The 16,265-nt window shown below is 50.7% G+C and overlaps 3 protein-coding genes across 3 annotated transcripts; 1 reads left to right on the forward strand and 2 right to left on the reverse strand.

Annotated features, from left to right (window-relative positions):
• The first annotated feature begins 785 nt into the window (after nt 1-785).
• STEHIDRAFT_171571 (cytochrome P450 monooxygenase CYP63) lies at nt 786-3,383 on the forward strand. Its single transcript, XM_007308849.1, has 11 exons — nt 786-1,043; nt 1,123-1,298; nt 1,351-1,445; nt 1,497-1,529; nt 1,588-1,609; nt 1,665-2,232; nt 2,297-2,352; nt 2,401-2,539; nt 2,600-2,889; nt 2,949-3,143; nt 3,202-3,383. Exons 1-11 carry the CDS (start codon nt 839-841, stop codon nt 3,241-3,243), a joined length of 1,821 nt encoding a protein of 606 aa, XP_007308911.1. The 5' UTR covers nt 786-838; the 3' UTR covers nt 3,244-3,383.
• Nucleotides 3,384-5,493: 2,110 nt separating this feature from the next.
• On the reverse strand, nt 5,494-7,926 carry STEHIDRAFT_85286 (alpha-galactosidase). The gene is made up of 11 exons (XM_007308850.1): nt 7,692-7,926; nt 7,448-7,578; nt 7,268-7,379; nt 7,022-7,176; nt 6,918-6,959; nt 6,780-6,846; nt 6,584-6,706; nt 6,428-6,495; nt 6,203-6,360; nt 6,013-6,094; nt 5,494-5,922 (listed from the first exon to the last, which is right to left on the reverse strand). The coding sequence occupies exons 1-11, from the start codon at nt 7,903-7,905 to the stop codon at nt 5,722-5,724; spliced, it is 1,353 nt and encodes a 450-aa protein (XP_007308912.1). The 5' UTR covers nt 7,906-7,926; the 3' UTR covers nt 5,494-5,721.
• Nucleotides 7,927-8,459: 533 nt separating this feature from the next.
• STEHIDRAFT_124807 (Creatinase/aminopeptidase) lies at nt 8,460-16,095 on the reverse strand. The gene is made up of 31 exons (XM_007308851.1): nt 15,825-16,095; nt 15,649-15,717; nt 15,442-15,523; nt 15,303-15,334; nt 15,202-15,233; nt 15,091-15,142; nt 14,896-15,024; nt 14,697-14,834; nt 14,473-14,633; nt 14,331-14,405; nt 14,049-14,254; nt 13,920-13,981; nt 13,801-13,856; nt 13,721-13,742; nt 13,616-13,656; nt 13,452-13,561; nt 13,341-13,388; nt 13,243-13,289; nt 13,147-13,173; nt 13,034-13,078; nt 12,841-12,965; nt 12,346-12,752; nt 11,402-12,272; nt 10,856-11,332; nt 10,733-10,795; nt 10,214-10,663; nt 9,577-10,148; nt 9,231-9,514; nt 9,044-9,171; nt 8,890-8,986; nt 8,460-8,831 (listed from the first exon to the last, which is right to left on the reverse strand). Exons 1-22 carry the CDS (start codon nt 15,934-15,936, stop codon nt 12,591-12,593), a joined length of 1,833 nt encoding a protein of 610 aa, XP_007308913.1. The 5' UTR covers nt 15,937-16,095; the 3' UTR covers nt 8,460-8,831; nt 8,890-8,986; nt 9,044-9,171; nt 9,231-9,514; nt 9,577-10,148; nt 10,214-10,663; nt 10,733-10,795; nt 10,856-11,332; nt 11,402-12,272; nt 12,346-12,590.
• Nucleotides 16,096-16,265: the final 170 nt, after the last annotated feature.

The following is a 16,265-nucleotide window of genomic DNA, read 5'->3' on the forward strand; positions in this document are numbered from 1 at the left end:
TGAGCCCTAGAGGAGCAAGCGACGCCTATTATTTGAAATCGAGGATCGCACACGCCGCAACAAAAGCAACAACGATAAGTGAAGCTCGAGAGACAGATGGTATCAACGATACGAGAGTCTCACTCGCGTCGACTCACCTGGAAATGTATGCTCTTGGCTGGAGACTTTCGGGTCTGGCAGAAGTGTATACGAAGAGCATGTCATTAAATTGAAGCATTTACGAGGTTATTGAGGAAAAATCGGTTGCCTAACTTGCCTACGGATGCTTCAGTGTAAGTAACGCCGTGGAGGGCGGAGGGGCAAAAGGCGTTTATCGATTGGACTCATCAAACACGCGCGCCCGGGGTCGTAGTCCGGCGAACCCCGGTTTTTTTCGTCAGGAGGACCAAGGAAGCGGCCCGCGTTGTATATCCAACGAAGGCTCTGCAAGGACGAAAACTTAGGAATAATCACGATAATCAACCTGGACGAGGACTTCAGATGCTGAGTACTCAAAGACATCATTGTCGCATCACAGTATCACACCTCTCTTCAACAACTCTTCAGGCAACAAGGTCCGAGGAGATAGAAGAGAAATCGATAATAAACTCAATGTCCACCGCATGGTAGACTCGAAACCGGTCCCACGAACGAGCGGTTTCTTTTTGTTTCTTTCTAGCACGAAACTCCAAGCTCAAGCCTTCTTGCGCGCCAATACTTATCACAGAGGCTTCGATTTTCCCATCCCACTGACGAGAGCCTCTTATAGCATGGTGGCTCAGAAGTGGCTGGCGTCGGTCGCGATACTGGCGCCCTAGTTAACGTCTAACTCATTTTTATCCTTTTGTTAGCACTCGTTATGCATCCTCGTCACTATCGTCTCCGATTCGCTATCGATGTCCTCAAGAATGTCTTCGCACCACAAATACTTCTAGCCATCGTGTTCTCCTTCTGCAGATTCAAGCTAGGCTCGTTCTCTAGAGTGACTGTGTATGCCTTGTCGGTTCCAGCTACTGGAGCACTGAGGACCTGGTACAAGGACCGCAGAGACCGTGCGGCACTTGGTGAGTCGCCTTGCATTCCGAGAAATATATACCAGGTATCCGGACGTTCACCACTGCGCGCATCCATGTTCCGACGCAGCCGCTTTGGGTGCCGTTCCGATTCCGAGAGTTCGCGGCAAGTGGCCCGGAAATCTGGACATTGTTCTGGGTTTCATCCAGTCTCTCCATGATGACTATCCAATGCAGTTCATGGACGACCTTTTCGAGCAATATGGCTGTAAGACACTCAATTTACGAATGTTATGGGAAGATCAGGTGCGCACACATATTCGCCCTACCTTTGATGTAACGTCTTATCTATCTACAGATATGGACGATAGATGATGCTCATGTCAAGTATATGCTTACTGGGCCAGGTTTTGAGTGGTTCAATAAAGGATATTACTACTGGCAGGAGCGCTTGTGAGTGTGCCATTCTAGTCTTTTGATATTTCGTGCTCATATAATCTGCAGCGAGAGTCTTCTCGGTAACGGTATATTTAACAGGTGGGTTCTGCCTTTCGATGAAGACATTTTGGAGATCACGGTTCTAATCGTGATGTAGAGATCATGAGGAGTGGAAAGCCGTGCGTGTATTCGATCAAGTTCTCGGAAGTCTATCTGGCCTAAAGCAGTCAACAGCATCGCACCATTGCAAGGCCCTGGTTTGCAAAAGACCGTGTCTCCGACTTTACCATCTTCGATCACCATACAAATACAACGTTGGGCCTCATGTCGACTTTTTCTCGTGAGAATGCAGCGTTCGATGCTCAGGACCTCTTCGCACGCTTTACTATCGATTCCGCGTCAGAGTTCCTCTTTGGTAACTGCTTGAATACTCTCCATGGGTCACTCCCCGTCGCCGGCCGTGCAAAGATGGGACCGAAGGGAAGCTCAATTGATGATGAATTCGGTACCTTTGCTTGGGCATTTGAGGTTGATCTTCGTCCGTCGAGACTGAATACGACACGATGTTTACCGAGTCTACTTCAGGACATACAGGTTCAGATCGCTCGTAGAACGAGGATAGGGAAACCATGGCCACTATTCGAGTTATTCAAAGACAAGACATCGGAGAGCACAAGAATTGTACAGCAATGGCTTCAACCGATCATACAATCTGCATTGAGACAGAAACCCATTCAGCCTCGTAGTGAGACGAATGGCGAAGAGGGAACTTTTTTGAGTCACTTGACGGAGAACACAGACGGTATCACAACTGTATTTCTTCGGTATGGTTACCTGTAGACTTACCCACATATTGTTACTTTTAGATCCGGAGACGATTGGCTACCAGATACTCAATATGCTACTGGCAGGACGGGACACGGTACGTACCAGTTGTTTTGATGCCTGAGCAATCTAATAGTTTCATTAGACGGCGTCTGTCTTGTCTTTTGTTGTGTACTTCCTCGCTATGTTCCCAGATACCTGCCAGAGACTTCGCGCTGAAGTATTACATGCATACGGGAACGATGGCCTACCATCGACTGAGGACATGAAGGAATTGAGATACCGTGCGTCTCATCTGTTCTTGGTTGCTTTGTGTATCCTTGCTGGACCTGAAACCCCTCTAGTACGCGCAGTCATCAATGAAACTATGCGACTTTTTCCTCCAGTGCCCATGAACCTTCGTTTATCTGACCACACGGCACACGCATACCCGGCGACTCGGGATACCCCCAGATATGCTGTCCCACCTAACACGGTTATTCTGTACAACACGTTCTTGATCCAGCGTCGGTCGGACCTTTGGGGTGCAGATGCTCTTGAATTTCGCCCCGAGAGGTGGCTCAATCCCGAGTGCGCCAAGAGCCTTGCAGAGAACCCATTCATGTTCCATCCATTTCATGCCGGACCTCGACTGGTAATTTTTCAATATATCATCCCGGAAAAGCATATTTAAAACAAGATGATATCTGACAGTGCTTGGGACAAAACTTCGCGTACAACGAAATGTCGTTCTTCATCATAAGAATGCTCCAACAGATTGAACGTTTCGACCTCGCTCCTGATGCTCAGCCTGAAGGGTCACTACCGCCACCCAGGTGGAAGGACGGCAAGGGACGACAAGCTATCGAGCGGATATGGCCAGCTAGTTCCGTAACAGCGTTTGTAAAAGTTCGTTCATTGATATATTGCATGCCATTTTTTTTTGATGCTCATAGACTACTTCCAGGGAGGGTTGTGGGTCAGAGCTATACCTGCGCGCAAGGACTGAGGACCTGCAACGAAGACTCTGGGAGGCAAGAATGCACGAGACACTATACAAAGATTTACAATCAACCTGCCAATGCGTTTTGGTCTGCGACGTTCAACAATCTCAATCCCTACAAATTCACTACCGACCTCCTCTCTACGGTAGTTGTCTTTCACTCTGGCCCTCTGCGCGGCGTCTGTAGTCGCCTGAATTTTCTGTCTCTCCTTTCAGTACCACGCGCACTTCTGCATTTTCTATTTCTATACTACACTCACGGCTGTCTTCATACGTCACCTTCACTCGGACTCTCAGCGTTCACCTAGAAGTAAGGAGCTGTCAATCTATATGATCTGAGATTCAAGACAAAAAAAATACAGTACTCTCGAAGATCTAATTCGTCCGTCCAGGCTTCCCACTCAGCGTCCGTCTCATAGAGTTCGATGTCTCGCGCCTCCAATACCGCATCTATCGATGGCCTTGTAGGACACTGATAATCCCTTACAGAGAAACAGACACGACACAGATTGGGAAGGCACGCTGGATCTTCTAAAACGGCTGCGAAGGCATCAAGGAAGCGCGGGGCCATAATATAATTGAGGCTAACGAGGGCCTTGGGACCACGACGGAAATGATGAGGAGCGATTAGCTGTCTGCTGATGCCCAGAACGCGCAGTGAGGGCATCTGGGTGATGATGTCTGCGATAGAGGTGACTTCGGTATGGTTCGGTAGTTCAGATTCTCTTTCAGGGAATACACTTCTATAGCGGCCAGGCCAGGCGTGATAGTCCGGGAGGACAAGCTTGACGAGGTAGGGAGACCATATACGGAGAGCAGGAGCAATGGACATGCTAGGACTGTCTCTGATACGAAAGCCTTCATATGTCTGCACCGACAGTTCTGAAAGATTGGGAGCGACCTCAGAGAGCAGATCGAAATCTGAATCGCACGTCAAGCAACCGCCGAGGTAGAGACGTTTGAGCTGATTGCACCCTGTTGGGAAAACAATATCTTCAGCGTTAGGGAGTGTCGCAGACTCGGTGATTAGATAGTCGAGGATCGACACGCTTGCGCGCGTACGATTCATGTCAATCATTATACGACGAAGGTGTTGTCGTTCCAAAGTCGATGCGGCCTTGTCAAGTACTCTGGCGGTAAGGGCGTTGCTAGAACGACCTATGGTCTGCCTATCTAATATTACGGTATCGAGGTTGGTGAGATGATTCATGAATGTGATAAATGATCGTCGATCCCATAATGGCGGTGACACCCCCTGCAGAAGTCTCTTTGGAGACAGAATGAGAGCTCGCAAGCTAGGTTTCTCTAAAAGACAGAGGAAGATGGCGTCAAGGTAGCCTCTGTAGACGACCCTGTAAACGTAAGTTCTGGGAGGTGGCCTGAGGATAGTAGACCTAACAGGCCAAAACGGGTTTTGTGGTGGCGGCGGCGCGGGTACTTCTTCCTCCTGTATGCCATCAGTAGGCCATCCACGTAGCTCGAACAAGCGAAGGTTTGGTGATAGCACTATGCAAGTCTCAAGATGACGGAGTTCCTCGATGCCTCCGGCCATCGTCCCGGCGTGAAATTCGACGACGAGTGCGGCGAGTGAGACGTTCTCTATCAACGTCCTGGCTAGCAGCTCTATAGTGCGCACGAGCGGACGCTCGAATACGGTGGGCCCTACATAGACGCGCGAGTACAGCTCCTTCTGGGCAAGGACTCGGAAACACTTGTCGACCAGAGCAAGAGATGGCAGAGTCGTGTTGGGGCCAAGATCGTGCTCGCTGCGGCCCTCGACGATCATGTCGATTATGTTTTTCCGCATTTCCACTGGCAAGGCGACATGGACCATGCTACGCAGTGGCAATATTAGAGCGTTAGACTTTGATAGTCTGGGGGAGAATGATAGTCATTGAGCCACTTGAGTCACTCACATCGTAGTCTATCTCCCCAAGGTTTCTGTGAAGATCAAGGGTTATGCTGAGGTTTATCCAAGGAATTTGGCACATAGATGTCAATAAAACGATTGTCTTACCGAGCCGGGAGGAGTGAGTATGAAGTCGAGGTGGCTTGACGTACCTCTCGCTCTTTGGCGTCAGAAACAACGGTATAAGACTGACGGTAGATGGTGGAAAGTATGTCAGTGTGTTCTATTAGCTTGTAGAGATGCAGGGCTTGCCAGTAGTCCAGAGATTGTTGTGGATGAAGACAAAGGCTGCAGCACTGGGCGGCTCTACGCGACTGCTTTGCAGTCGGCCAATTCCGGTCTTTGTTCATTGTGCCACATCGCGACAATGTGTGGCCCAAAAGTGCGGTCCTGCTAAGAACCGCCATCGATATCGTTATCATTCGTACATACAGATCCTTGTCTCTTCTCGTGCATATGCGTACTTACGTCCAAGAAATCGTCCAATGGTCTCTTCCTTACTGAACCACCCTTTCTGATATCGCGACTTCCTCTGACTCCCTCTCCTTTACGACTTACGGCGTAAGCCCCCACACTTACAACTCAACCACACTCCCCCTCCTCTTCGTCGTCGACCCACTCGCCTGCACAGCCTTCCACACCTTCGTCTGATGCGCCCCAATATTCACATTCGGAATGCTCCCTTGCATCGTCCCGGTGTTCAGCCCCCAGGCTCCGGTGCTGTCCTTTTGCCAGAGGTCGTAGAGTGTCCAGGAGGCTGTTTGGGCGGAAGAACCCTGCGCGAAAGAGTAACGCGTGTTAATATGTGGGGAGAGGAAAGAGGAGGGAAAATAAGGAGGAAATGGTGAAGGGAAGGAGCGACGTACCTGGTCCCCGAATATCTCCTTGAATGATAACGAAACCTCTTGTGAGCTCGGCGAGGTGTTCATCAGTGCAATTACGTATTCACTGCATCCCAGAGGAAAATCAGCAATTGATCAAGAGTGAGAATAGAAAGAGATAAAGCGTCGGTGGGATATGTAGGGAAGTGCGTGCAGGAAACCAGGTCAGACGCACCTGTTCGCCAACGAGCCGACCCAAAGACTCAGATCCCCGGTCCCACTCCCCGTGTCGTTCGTAGCCTTCTTCCAGATCCTGACAGCAGGTGATCCGGACGAATCTTGGTTGAGAGCGATGATGGCATCGTTCGTAATGATTTCGAGGGTGTCGTTGGTCTATAGAAAAAATTGATTGTCAGTCTTGATCGAGAGGGAGATTTGGTGTAATCGGCGTGGAACGTACCATATCCGTCACGTCGTTCCCAAGAATGAGTGGACTCTTGAGAATGGACCACATCGAGAAGTGTGTGACTGTTGCAGTGCGTATAGGATTAATTAGTGACATTGTAAAATCTCCAACGTCGACATCACTGAGGTGATTCAGATTAAAAGGACGTACCATATTCATCGTAACTCATCCCTCCATTTCCGACCTCCAACATATCAAGATCATTCCATTTCCCAGGACCGGCCTTTTGTCCGAGCGGCGCAGCAAAGTCGATGATTCGGGTCATGGAACAGTCTGTACAGCGCAAACAGAGAATATCATGTCAACTATCGTAGAATGATGCGAAGCAGATGGAGGCGAGACGTACGGAAGCCCGCGAGCTTGCAGTCCAGCATGGAGGTGCAGGGGCAGCGGTCGTCGTAGCCATCATATACCTGATCGAAAACAAACCAGTCATTAGCACATATGAGTACACATATGAGTTGAAACCAGAGAAGACGCTCACATCGAAGATATCTCCAGAAATTCGCCACGAATTCGCGATAGTCTGTATGACCGCCGTCAGTCAGCCAGCCCGTAAAGGACGGAGAACAAAGGAAATGCACATACTACAGCGAAGTTCCAAGGCCCATCTTCTCCCCAATTACACATACTGTAGAGTATAGGTCGACCCGTGGCATTGAGCGCCATGCTCATGTTATTGTAGCGTTCGTAAGAGATGAGAGGCGTGCCGGCGCGGCCTTGGTTGTAGCAATTGTCGTATTCTGTGCCACAGGGGCCACAATGTCAGGTTCAAGCATGTATCACAGAAGGCTCGTTCCCAGATTGAAGGAGAAAGGAGAAGAAAGAACTTACTCAGGTAGTCGACTCCCCAGTCCGCGTACGTCTGCGCGTCGATCTCCTCATAGTCAAGTGAACCGAACTTGCCGCCACAAGTGTAGGTTCCCGCACTACTGTAAATACCGAACTATAGCCGAGCAACATGCTTATTCGGAGATATTCACTCGGAGGAGGAATTGTGAACAGTATCCACACCTTCAATCCCATTGCATGGATCTTGTCCGAGAGATCCTTCACGCCATTCGGGAACTTGTCCGGGTCCGCCACAGGGGCTCCAGTCGCATTATCCCTCGCTGGCGCTTGCCAGCAGTCGTCCATAAGAATATCTGCGCAGAACCGCCTCGTCAGTGACCACATTATTTGCTAACTTGAGAATCCCCACAGCACCACCACGAACTCCATCGCGAACGCGAAAGAACGAGGAGAAAGAAATACGCACATTCGTAGCCGTACTGCGTCAAGTTGTAATTCACGAACGCCTGTGCAGCAGAAACAATCGTATCCTCGCTGATATCACATCCAAAATGGTTCCAGGTGTTCCATCCCATCTGGGGTGTTATAGCGAGCCCATTACTCCCCGCATAAGCTCCCTCCATCCCAGCCAAGAGAGGTAGAGCACCGAGCGCAAGTCTGAGCATCGAATTCCGTGTCATCGTGGTCGTCGTTGACCTTTTCAAATATGATCTGACAGAAAGCGGGGAAGACGTGAAAGGTGGGGATGGGGAAGACGGAGGTGGGGAATGCTTGGAAGACTTTATATCAATTCCACTGCGTACGGCACGCTCGCCCTGATGGCCATATGCGTCGTGGTCACGGCGGAACTCTTCTCTCGAGCTCCTGTTTGGATGTCTGGCTGCAATTCTGGAATTTCTGGTCATTTGGACGAGCAATTCAACGTTGGTCGTCGACGTGACCAAGGTCAGGCCAGGCGCGGGGCGTTTGAGCGCGATTGAGGGTCGGGTGACGTCATTACGGTCCGTCCTCCGCAGGGACTGTGGCGGAAGTATGTATGTCCAAGCCCTGTGGCGGGACGTCGGGCGTGATTCTTTTCAATAATTCCAATGATGCGCTCAGGAGGAAATTTCACCCAGAACTATTTGAGCTACGATAGTCACTGCGCGACATAAAGGAGAAAATGCCAAGGATATACGCGTTAGACGCATCAAACGATGACGAGGAAAAGTAGATCAAGGCTGAGTGGTGTGTATCGATTCAAGACGATAATGTCCATTGAGCTGTATGTACGATGATCATCGAACTATCAACGGGCACCATCGACATATTTACAGGTATCTCGCATGGAAAACTTTCCCATCATACTAACTCTCTCGCCACCTGAAGATCGATGACCTGACCCCATTTACGAACTCCTCTCCTTCAATGAGAGCCCGCTCCTGATCTTCCACCTCCTCATATCCAGGAGGGAGCATCTGTTCCTGTGGATTCCAGTTGAATGATTTCCCCGTGCAGCCGCCGCGGAAGTGCACAAAGTTCAGGAACGCGCGCCATAGTAAGTCCATGCCTAGTACGCATGGGTCGCCGATCACGACGAGGAGGGCCTTTGGGCGTGTAAGAGCAACTGAGAGTAGTTTAGGTGTTAGTATCACGTGTGGAAAGGAACAGAGGGCACCGCATACCGTTGAGTCGACGACGATCTACCAGGAATCCCATCGAGGCCTGTTGGCTCGTGGCCATGTTGCTTCTGACAGTGGAGAAGATGATAATGCGGCGCTCCTAAGTGCAAGAGGAAGGTGAGACTTTGGGAGCCATGAAGAGCGAACATTGACTTGCCTGTCCTTGGAATTGTTCCACCGATCCTACCATCACTGCCTCCAAGCCGAAGCCAGCACTGAAGAGGAGCGTTTTGATTCTCTTCACCTGCGCCCGATAAGGTGTAATAACGCCAATCTCAGCGGGTTCTGTATTCAAACCAAGTCAGCTCCAAGTATGATACTCGGTAGAAAAAGAAGCAACTTACCGACATGTCTCAGAGGATCGTTCACGAGTCGAATACAGTACGCCTTGACTAAAGAAGCTTCCCCGACATTGAAGTACGACTGCGAACGACCTGACCGTTGGTTTTGTCCATATATACCATGAAAAACGACTGGGAATTGTGGATTCTGGAGGACTGGTGAGCCGAACAGGCTATTCGTCACCTCCTGGCGAGCAGTCGCTCTCAGTTCGTCTTCGTAGTAGTATCGATTAGAGAACGCGATGATAGACCCATGCGATCGGCGGTTCTGAATCAACTTGACGATGCTAACCACACCCCAGATTAACGACAGGACGCAAACATATTATAATACGACAGATGAACTCACGTTCTACCGCGATTCTCTCCAAGATTATATACCTCGTCGATCGCCTGTAGACGCGCGAGGTAGCTGAGCTTCAAACCAAGCCTTGCGGCAGTATGACACTTGATGATCGGCCCCAGCTGGTTGGTATCTCCCGCCAAAACCACCCTCGTCTCCGGCCCAACCGCACCCAAAATCGGGATCATCGCCAACGGCTCCTCAGCCTGTCCCGCCTCGTCAATAAAGACATGGCTGAAATGGCCCCGAGTGAGGTTGAGGCTCGACACGACGCCGGCCGAACTGCAAGTTGATACTACCACCCGGAACTTCTTGAGTTCTTCTCGGGAGAGAAAGGCAAAGACGTCGTGGTCGTTGATGTTGCAGTACGGCAGCAGCGCTCCTGGGCACTCGTTTAATGGTCTCGATATGGCGTTGAGACGGAACATCTCGTCTTCGGAAAGGTGGGAGGATAAGCGTATGGCGAGGAGATCTGCGGCGGTATTGCTGGGTGCGCACGCCAACACTTTCCACTCGGGATTGTATTTGAGTACCTGTAGGATGGCTTCGACAGCCGTTACGGTCTTTCCTGTTCCGGGGCTAGCATAGGACGGTTTAGTAGTGATATAGTTAGAATAAGAATATTCGCAATGGCGACACTCACGGGCCAAATATGATGAAAGGAGCACTCTCGCGAGGCTGGTGAACTATAGACTCGACTGCCTGGCGTTGTTGTGGATCGTCTAGAATTCTAGGATTATAGGGCTCGAATTCGAAATCGGTAGGGACCACAGGAAGTCGAGCGTCCTCGCGTGAAGGGAACAACAGGCGTGTGCACTCCGGCTTGTACGGACTGGACACAGCAGAATGCATACGACGGAGTGTCATCCGGTTCAGCTTGAACCTAACGTTGAACGTATTATTGTGGTAGACGTTGAATTCTTCGGGCATCCGGATCGTTACCATGAGCTCCGTAAAATGACCTCGAAATCTGCTTTCCAATTTGTGGATACACCCTTCGTATTGTAAGTCGGACGCGATGTCGTCTAAGAGCACGTAGTCTCCGATCTTAACTTCAGGTAATTCGTTTTCCCTCTCATCCGTCAGACGGATTCTGTGTGTGGTCAGAGTCATGAAGGTAAGCGTCATCAAATCACAGTATCATGATGTAGATTTGACGAACTTATATCTAGGAAAATCCGATTCGACGCTGACTTCGGGAATTCTGGTTCGACTGAGCTCGTGCCTTGCAATTGGTCGACGTCAATACACACACAGATTTACTGAACATATGGAACGCACGTACTGTTGTGCGCCTTCTTCGATGTAGAGCAAGGAATGAAAGAAGTTCTCGTATGATTGAAGATTGAATGATCGCGGAACCAAGTTCCTCGCTATTCTCTCTGCGGCGTGCTCGTAATGCTCGGCTGGGATCGCATCAACAACGTCCTGTGGAAGCGGGAATTGTTCGAGATATGACTCCCAGCGATTACGCGTCCAGGTCGGCGGCGTCAAAGGTATGAATACCCGCGGGGGCTCAGGAGGAGGACGATGGGGAGGAATGTGAGGATATCGAGGTCGCAAATTCTCGTGGTCGTCTGCAGAACCAGCGATGCCCCGTAGAGCTCTGGAGATGATGATGTCTGATTGCGTATGATGGTCCAGAAAGACGAAGTTGAGAGTATCTTCGAAACGACTTTCATACTGCGGCTGAAACGAGGCTCGTACTGTTACGACACGGTCGATAGGTACGGGTGGACGGCCTTCAATAATCGCAGTGAAGCTATTGAGAGGACACGTGGAACGAGGCTCGTTAGAACATATGTAACACGTGAGACACTCAAAAGCGTACCCCTGCGTGATTGTAGCGGCCGGGTTTTGATCATCGACCGGGACAACCTCTACACGCCTCAAAGAAAACGACGCCTGCGGCCTTCTCTTCGTCACCGAGAAATTGAGCGTTACGGTCGGGAATTCCTCCGTCACCGTATCCCGTTCAACCGTTCCAAAATCCCTGCCATCGATGTGTGAGACTTGAATATCGTCCTCTACACCTCCATCTCCGTCACCCTGAGCTGTATCCAGGTCAGGACTTGCGTGACCTTCGACATTCATTCGATGGCCCTCCGACCTAAGATGCTTCACCCAGCTGTTCTTCCAAACCAACTGTCCACAATCCTCACAGATCCTCTTCCCCAGAGGCACCGGTTCGCCATTTTGCGCAGGAGTAGCCGAAGCTGCTCGAGCGCGTGAAGTGCCAGCAGGTCCTCCCACGGGGGCAGGGGCAGGACGAGCATGCTGCCGAATGTGAGCCTCTAACTCCTCCGTCCGAACATGCAAATTGCAGATGCTGCATATCGAGATTCCAGAGACAGTGCGCTGATGAGCAGGAGGTCGGGGCGACTGGATGTTCGGATTGGGACTCGCCCGGGTACGGTTCGGAACGGGTGGCGGCGGCGCACTCGGGGTCGATCGTGGTGGCGGCTGTGGTGGACGTGGCGGTTGTGGTGCAGTGGGAGTACGCGTGCCGTTGGAAGTGACTCGTGCTCTGTGAGTTCTACCTTGGACATGCTCTAGCATCTGAGACGCGGGAATATTCCGGTCGCATGGTCCACAATGCTCAATATCGTGGTTCAAGGGACATCCTTGTCGAAGGCATACGCCACTGCGAAGCATTTCAGGACAAGGCTGTGGCGGCATGACTGTAAAATAAGGCCCGGGACCTGTGTTATCGAGATAGAAGGAGGTCGGTGTGAGGGTAGAGGACAGAGGAAGAGGAAAGAGGGAAACGCCCACTCAAGGTACATAGCGCCACCGAAATGCGATTAAGTATAGATATGGACTTCATATTACGCCGACCTGACAGCCTGAGAAAATGTTGGTTGACGACAACGTACGGGCCTCGTCGATGCTTGTAGGTCCCGGAGAACACCGTATGGCACGAGAATGGAACTCCTGCTATTCATTCAATGTCACCCACTCAACACTCTTGCCACCGAAAAAGCATGTCGTTCAATTCTTGGGGCATCTTGATCAAGAGCTTACAAGGGAGAACATTCCCTTTCGAGCCACTCAAGCGTCTTCGAATCACCCTTCAACAACGGCGACACCTTCTCCCATACCTCTTTATGGTACGCATCCAACCACTCCCTCTCCTTCACCGTCAACAGCTCGGCATCGACCAGTTTCTTGTGGATAGGACACTGCTCAACACGGTCAGCCGCGGAGATTAATCGGACTTCGAACGCAGAGTGGGCTGGGAAGCACCGTGTGGGGGTAAGTCGGACGCACCATTGTGACGTGTTCGAAGCCCAGGAACCCTTTCCCTCCAAAGTTGTTCGGCGTCTTCGCCTCCCGGACGAGGACCACGTTCTCGATACGGATACCGAAGCGCCCGTCCGCGTAATACCCGGGTTCTGTAAAGCACACCCAACATCGGGTACGGCTCAGCCGGCGGAATGAGCTAGTGCAGTTATCGACTGACCGTTTGAGACCGTCATTCCGGTTTTCAGTGGTGTGTTGTTGTATGCTACATAGGCGACAGAAGTATGTTATCAGGATGGATGGCGAGGTGTAAATGGGTCAATAGTTTCATACCGATCCGAGTGCCGAGCCCTTGGGGACCTTTGTGGGAGAAAAGAGTAGAGGAATTAGCGAAGACCACAAAACAAATGATATAGGAGGAACCCGTACCTTCATGGACGTTCAAAAAATGTCCGACACCATGCCCCGTTCCATGCCTACCATTGCCATCAGTATGGATTTCCCAGACGCTCACACAGGTGTCTCACCTGTAATCGAGACCATCCTGCCATAAAGGCCTTCTAGCCCACGTATCGCTATACCGTGCGTGATTAGAAATGTCAACCCCTCACACGACCATTGAAGCTGAGCAGACATACATGATGTACCCAGAAGTCCCATTCGGGAAGATAGCAGAGTCGATGGCGATATGGCCTTGTAGCACCCTTGTGAATGCACGTTTCTCCTCTGCTGTTGGTGTACCGAAATGCTACGGCGTGATGTAAAGTTCACCTTCATCCAAAGGTGAAGGACGTGCACTCACCCATGTGCGCGTAACGTCAGTTGTCCCATCCAGGAACTGAGCTAGAAGAGAAGACTAAGTCAGTCTTGGGTGTCTTCTGCGAGGAGGCTGGATAATGCCACACACCTCCGGAGTCGCAGAGATATATCTACGGCGATATTAGTGCCGCTATTATCATGTTTACAGGTATAATTGCATGAGCTCACCTGATCCTTCTTCACGATCGCACTCCCGTGAGGTTCCGGCGAGTAGTGGATAATCGCTGGTAAAAATCGACGGTCAACTTTTCACCCCGACTGACCGTGAGCAGAGGACAACTCCGTACCTCCGTTCGGCCCAGTCGACGAAATCGTAGGGAACGACAAGCCCTTGAACAGATCCAACTCCCTAAAATAGCCAAATAAATACACTTACCAACCACGTTACCACAACGGCAGCATCAAGGAGGACTTACGATCTAAACTTCTCCAACACCCCCGCCGCATCAAACTCGTTGATCTCTCCGGCCTCTTTGCTGCTGAGCCTCTCCTCTAGCCAAGCAAAGTAACGCACGAGGGCGGCCCCGTCCCGGATGTGCGAGTTCCGGAATCCTTCGAGTTCGGTGGGGTTTTTTATGGCTTTGAGGTCCGCGACGGGGGAGCGGGTGATTTCGATGTTGGACTGATAAAGAAAGGGAAAGAAAGCGCGTGAAGGTTTTTGAGTCTGGGGAGAAGGGTTTGGCGTAGGAAGTACTTACGGTTCCGATAGCTTCTGCGACTGCGACGCTGGCTTTGTCACCGAGCAGGATCTTCGGAGACGAGGTGGTGAACGACTGTTCAGTAGGATGAAGATATCTAAGTGCTTGTCGTTCTGGCTGGAGTAACGACAACATCTCTCACCTTGATATCGTCGACAAGCCACTTCAAGTGCTTGAAGAAGCCGGTGTACACTTTGATCTCAGTATGCGAGCCTAGATGTTGTCGCAACTTGTCGTCCACCTGTTCCGGATTGATGAAGAGGAGCGCCTTGTCGAGAGTGACGACGGCGTATGCAAAAAATACTGTAACATCCAACGTATGAGCATAGTTGTAAGTAATAGACGACGCCGAGGATGGAACATTACCTGGATTGAAGTCGATATCCGATCCACGCATGTTGAATAACCAGGCGATTTCGTCAAGCATAGTCACCACCATCGCATGCGCATCTTTCCTCCTCAACTCCTCACGAAGCTTGTCAAGCTTCTCCGCGTGAGACTGGCCTATGAACGGTCCAGAGTGAGTCAACAAATCTGACTTTTGTGGAGGTTACGTAAAACGTACCAGCGAACTTGATGTCCAAGGGGAATGTAGGGTTCTTCGGTCGTGGTGGACGTTCGGAGCCCCAGACCTTGTCTACGAGGTTCTCGGAGAAGATGAAGTGAGTATCCGGAAAGCTGGCCTTTTTCTCGGCTATATAAAGTTGTTAAGTACGTTGATCAGTGGCGTAATTGTGGCGATGGAAGTACTGGGGACTACCTGCGCCAATCAGCTCTGGATCGATCCCGATTTTCAGAGTTTTTGGAAGGCTCTGTCAAGAGGTGAGTTCAATAGGAAGAAAGAAGCATAGTGAGAGAGTGAAAGATGAACCTTGGCGATGAAATCTTGCCATGTTGGTACGTCTGGGCCACAATCATTCATAGGTCAGAATTCTTCCCGTACAATCATAGTGACATGCGTTTGAGACTCACCAGGCAAGCCCGACTTCATCAATGTCCAGTTACTGCGAAATTAAAGCAGCATGGCCACATACACATCACCATCACACGGTACCCGGCAACAGAGTGAGATCCCGCCAATGCAACAATAACTCACAACAAAACAACGCACTGATCAAGCTGTTGCTCTGCCTGTAGGAAATATCTCCCATCCGTGAAGAGGAATGCTCTATCCTTCGTGATGATCGCCGTTCCTTCCAACCACAAGACGCCACCTCGTTAGCCCCTGAACGCCTTGTCCCATTCCCGAAACGCGCCCGGTCATCTCTCTTCACAACCGACCCAGGTTTCAATCTGAAGGTTATAAGGAATTACTCACCCGCAGATCCATTGAATCCACTGATAAATGCCCTCCTCTCATCGCAAGAAGCCAAGTACTCGCTCGAATCTACCCACGAACCGAACGGCCACACGAGATCGCAAACCAAACACGAAACCAATCTCGTCAATCTCCTAGTCCCGAAATTCAAAGCCAAACAACAATGGAGAACGCACGCTGATCCTCGCTGGGCACAACATACGCCTCCACCCCCTGCTCATCCATCAATTTCCTCAATCCAATCAGCCTCTCCGTCGTATTCACGGTCTGCGCAGCCGGTCCTCCCATGATGCTGCTCGAAGTTCCTCCTGAAATCGCTGTCGAATGTCTGGGTGTTGGAGTCTGAGAGTACGCGCGAAGAAAGAGAGAGCTCTGGGACTTTCGAGCTGAAGGATGCGCGAGAGACTGGATGCGGGTTGTTCGCGCGAGAGCCTGAGTGCTACCGAGATGGAAGCGACGTGCTGGTGGGGATGCTGCCAGACGTATGGAGCGCAGCATGTATATGCTGCCCTGACAGCTGTTTTACAAGCTCGAGTGCGGCTTGATAGCCAGGATAATACGAGGCTGTTAGCCGAAGGTATGAGACAAAAGATAGAGGAGCTTGTTAGAACGTTCAA

The sequence above is a fragment of the Stereum hirsutum genome (assembly GCF_000264905.1).
Source record: "Stereum hirsutum FP-91666 SS1 unplaced genomic scaffold STEHIscaffold_16, whole genome shotgun sequence".
Lineage (NCBI taxonomy): Eukaryota > Fungi > Basidiomycota > Agaricomycetes > Russulales > Stereaceae > Stereum > Stereum hirsutum.